We start from the raw sequence: 4,510 nt of genomic DNA, 5'->3' as shown, positions 1-4,510 counted from the left end.
TGCCCAGGAAAGGCTGAGGGAGCTGGGGCTGCTCAGCCTGGAGAGGAGCCCCAGCTGAGACGGGCCTCAGCCCTGGCTGTCCCTGGGGTGTCTCTGTCCATCCCTGGCTGTCCCTGAGTGCAGGATGGACAGAGCAGGCCCAGGCTCTGCTCCAGGCCCAGCAATGGCACCAGAGCCACGGGCAGGGGCTGAGCCCAGCAATTCCCCCTGCACAGGAGCAGAGCTGCCCATGGAGAAAAGGAGGCAGAGCCCCGGCGCAGCTGCTCCGCGAGGGAGTGGCGTCTCCTGCTCTGGAGCCATTCCAAACCCACCTGTGTCACCTGCTCCAGGTGACCCTGCCTTGGTAGAGGGTTGCACTGGATCATCTCCAGGGGTCCTTTCCGAGCCCAGATATTTTGGGATCCCCCGAGCTTGTCGGGCGCACTCGGGGTCTCTCGGGGGCACTCGGGATCTCTCGGGGGCACTCGGGATCTCTCGGGGGCACTCGGGATCTCTCGGGGTCACTCGGGATCTCTCGGGGTCACTCGGGATCTCTCGGGGTCACTCGGGATCTCTCGGGGACACTCGGGATCTCTCGGGGACACTCGGGGTCTGTGGCGACCCAGCCGGTTCCTCTGTGGGCTCCGGGGCCGTGTCCTGGCCCGGCCTTCCCGCTGGGAATGGCCTTGGAGCGGGGATTCCTCGGGAGTCGTTCGCCCTCTCCTGTCGGTGCTGTGGCGGTGTCCCCGAGCTTTCCCTGTGTTCCTGCTCTTGTGTCCCTTTCCCTCTGCCCTTTCCCGGAGCTTTCCCGATCCCGGCACGGCTTCCCGGTGTCCTCCCGTAGGCGAGGGATGCTCAGCTCCGGGATTTTGGGCATTTCCTTCGGGATGAAGTGGTGCTTTTTGTCCTTCCCCTTTTCCTGGGAACCTGGGGAAGACCCTGACCCAGCTCTGCAGAAGCTTGGAAGGGAAGGAATGTTTTTAATTTTTATCACTGTTTGCCTAGAAATCCTGAGTTACTCAGCAGCAATGTGCAGGTCTCTCGTTTTTCTTGCACTTGTATCATAAAAATCCTTTCCATCCACCGAAATTCCATTTATTGAATGATTTTAATCCTGGAAAACTGGGTTTGAAAGGCAAGGTGTGCAGCATCTGTCCTACAATTGTCAGATTATCTGGAGAATGGCTTTGACAAAGCTGAATTATTCCCTTTAGGAATAGCTCCAGAGTGGTAAATACTCCATGTCTCACATTCACATCATTTTGTGCATTATAAAATTATAAAATATAAGGATTTTGTTTATCTGTTTCAGTTTCTCAGTGCTGTGTTAATTTTCAATTTGACTGAACTTGACGTGCCTTATATCACTTTTAAGTAGATTAACTTTTATTTTTTTTTATGGAAAGGAATATTCCCTCTCTTTTAAGCTGAAATTAGGATATTTCTGGTCAGACAAACTGTCAGTTTTGTTTTTACCTTCCACTTGAACTCTAGGTGGAAAGGTTAGTAATTTTAATTCAATAACTAGGCCTGGAATCTGTAAGTCTGGGATGAAAACACAATGATGGAAGAGCTGTACAACAGGGGTACAAGACAAATTTTAGTAGGAATCTTGAAGGGACCCTAAATCCCAGCCCTGCCATGGCAGGGCCACCTGCCACTGTCCCAGGAGCTGCCAATGTCCAGCCTGGCCTTGGGCACTGCCAGGGATCCAGGGNTCTGCTCATCCTGGAGCCTCCTCTGGGCTCTCTCCAGCAGCTCCAGCTGCTCCCTGGGCTGGGAATTCCAGAGCTGGACCCAGCTCTGCAGGTGGAGTAAATAAAATTATTAAAAAAACTCAAAAAAAACCCCCATCCTAAAATTCAAAAACTACAAGATCAAGGAAGCAAACAAATAACACACCAAAGAAACCCCACAAAAAAAACCACACCAACAAACAAAAAAAAACCCCCAACCAAAACCCAAAAAAACAAAACAAAAATCCCCGAACAAAACAGAGAAAAAAACCTCTCAACTCAGAAAGCAGGAGGAATAAAACAACTACTTCAAGGAGAGAAATATCCCCGTGTGGGACAGGCAATCACTGTCAGCCCAGATATAGCGACAGGTGAATTCCCTTCCCACCTCCAGGCTGTGGGCACCAATATTCCACTGAAAAGCCCCTTTCTCCTTTAATTTTGATTTTCTGAAGGAATTCCCATTCCCAAGCAAAGCCTAAAATTGTCAGTCTCACCATTTGCCCAAATTTGGGGAGGATTTTCCAAGTGGATGAAGGCAGCAGGCTCATGACAATGAGAGGGCTCAGTGCCAAAAATTCTGGTCTTTGCTCTGATGTTTCAACTGTTTCACTGATTTTGCTGAAATCTTCCAAAATAATTCATTGGGAGGTGGATACCCTGTAAATTTATCATTTGGATCAACCAAAAGAAATCCTGCTACTGGAATGGGAATTTTCATAAGGACAAGGTTTTAAATTGACAGAGGGCAGGGCTGGATCTTGGCATCTTGGGCAGGGATTGTTCCCTGGCAGGGTGGGCAGGGGCTGGGGTGGGATTGCCAGAGCAGCTGGGGCTGCCCCTGGATCCCTGGCAGTGCCCAAGGCCAGGCTGGACATTGGGGGCTCCTGGGACAGTGGGAGGTGGCCCTGCCATGGCAGGGCTGGGATGGGATTTAAGGTCCCTCCCAACCCAAACCATCCTGGCATTATTTCAAGAGAACCACGCTGAGGGTGCTGAGCTCTCACCCTGCAGACCGGATTTGGACACAGATTCCCCGTGTGCTCCCTGGGTTTGTTTGTGGGATCTGTGTTGCCAGGCAGAGGGGCAGCAGCTCCTGCCTGCACCAACAGGAGCTTTTTCTGGACATGAGGCTCCAGTTCCTAGAAATGAGTAACTGAAGTACCTTGGAAAAAGTTTCCCAAGAAAAACAGCTGATTGTGAAAGTGATGGCAAAAAAAAATCTACATGCTCAGGAGCAGCTGTGCTGTCCAGGCTTTTATTTTCCTCTTTTGATTTCTCCTTGGGTGGGCTAAAAAGTAAAACAAAAAAATCCCTCTTTATCTGCTCCACACTAATTAATGGCAGTAATTAGCTACCTGAGTCCTGCCAGTAATAATCCAGTGATCCCAGTTAAATGCTCCTTTCTTTTTACAATCACCACGTTCCCTCTCTTCCCTGAAACGTGGGACAACTCTGATATCTCAGTTTTTTTCTCCAAAACAGGAGCATAAGGGGGGGATTTTCCAAGTTTTCCATAAACACCGCAGGAGGAAGGGACATGGATGGGTTCCAGTACTGAAGGGGTGAGGAGGAAGAGGACAGAACCATCTCCCAGATACTGCCATCACCGACAGGGCTGTGTTTATTTTAATGACGTAAATCTGAGGAAAATCTTCTTTCACTCAATAATATGTGAAAAATGAGGTGAAAATAATCGCTTAGGAAAGCGATAAAACTCATAACTCGACTCCTGTTTTAGAGATTTCCTCTTCAGGACTTGCAGTTCCCCCGATGGAGAACTCCTGTTTCCGCTGGAATCTCGGGAATCCCGTCGGAGGCCACACCTGGAAGAGATGGAAACATTTCCCTCAGCACTCGGACATTTCCACAGCGAGCGTTTCCGTGCTCCATTAAGGCGGAATTCCTCACTGCGTACCTTGCAAGGCATTGCCTTCCAGAATTTATCGGACAATAAATTGTTTTATTTGTTGCGGGAAACTCTGGGGGCCGAGCCCGGGCCGTGTTTGGAAATTCAAAGCGCTGAGTCCCGCCTGGAATTAGAACAGGGACAAGTTCGCTCCGCCTTTACATCGGTGCTTGAGGCTGTACAATGTAGTCAGAGGGATAAATTTGAGGACTGAGAGGCCTTTCCTGGGCTCCCATTGTCAGCGCCCTGCTCCGTGCGCGGCCCCACAGCCGCAACAAGCGACATTCGCGGGTCGCGTGAGGCGGCTGCGGCCCCGCCTACAGCTCCCATCAGCCCACGCGGCGCCCCAACACCAACTGCCGGCGCGCAAAGCACGCCGGGCTCTGTAGTTACCCGCGGGTGACGGCGTTGCGTCATTCACCCCGCCCACGCGTTGCTGTGGCAACCGGGGCAGTGGGCGGGGCCGCGCGGGAAGCGGAGTCAGCGGCTGGGAAGTGACGGCGGCGAGGACCCGGATGTGGAGGGGGCGGGGTTCCCGCGCGCCCCACCCTGGGGTCACGTGACGCGCTGTCACGTGACGGAGCGATGGGGACTACGCTGGACGTGCGGGTGAAGCGCGCCGGGAAGGTCTATCGCGATGGGGTGCGTATGTCGCGATAGCGCCTGCCGGGATCGCGGGGAACAGCGGGGTACCGCCCGGGGCGAGCGATCCGGGAGGCCAGTGCTGTCCTGGGGAGCATCAGGATGAGCATTCCCCGCAGGTCAGGGGTGATGCTGCCCCTGTGCCCAGCCCTGGAGGCACCTCTGGGCTGCTGTGTCCAGCCCTGGCTCCTCAGCACAGCAGGGACAGGAGCTCCTGGAGCTGAGGAAGGGCCTGGAGCATCTC

The 4,510-nt window shown here is 52.9% G+C and overlaps 1 protein-coding gene and 1 long non-coding RNA gene across 7 annotated transcripts in view; one reads left to right on the top strand and one right to left on the bottom strand.

Moving 5' to 3' along the window:
* Positions 1-3,989, bottom strand: part of LOC107216301 — a 16,277-nt gene extending 12,288 nt beyond the window's left edge. For 3 of the 6 annotated variants that reach the window (XR_001518863.3, XR_001519159.3, XR_004499859.1), the window contains exons 1-2: positions 3,634-3,987; positions 2,723-3,541 (exon numbers count right to left, since the gene is read on the bottom strand). This is a non-coding gene — a long non-coding RNA (uncharacterized LOC107216301). Of the gene's footprint in view, positions 1-2,722; positions 3,542-3,633 lie in introns of all 6 variants that reach the window. The other 3 variants (XR_001518917.3, XR_001519115.3, XR_001519051.3) reach the window with 3 other exon arrangements.
* A 162-nt stretch (positions 3,990-4,151) lies between these two features.
* Positions 4,152-4,510, top strand: part of VPS26C (VPS26 endosomal protein sorting factor C) — a 14,424-nt gene continuing 14,065 nt past the window's right edge. The window contains exon 1 of the mRNA XM_015630646.2: positions 4,152-4,266. Coding sequence (XP_015486132.1) covers positions 4,210-4,266 — 57 coding nt within the window. The 5' untranslated portion in view covers positions 4,152-4,209. The remainder of the gene's footprint in view (positions 4,267-4,510) is intronic.

Source organism: Parus major, chromosome 1 (genome assembly GCF_001522545.3).
Source record: "Parus major isolate Abel chromosome 1, Parus_major1.1, whole genome shotgun sequence".
Taxonomy (NCBI): domain Eukaryota; kingdom Metazoa; phylum Chordata; class Aves; order Passeriformes; family Paridae; genus Parus; species Parus major.
This window is presented reverse-complemented; position numbering and strand designations above follow the sequence as displayed.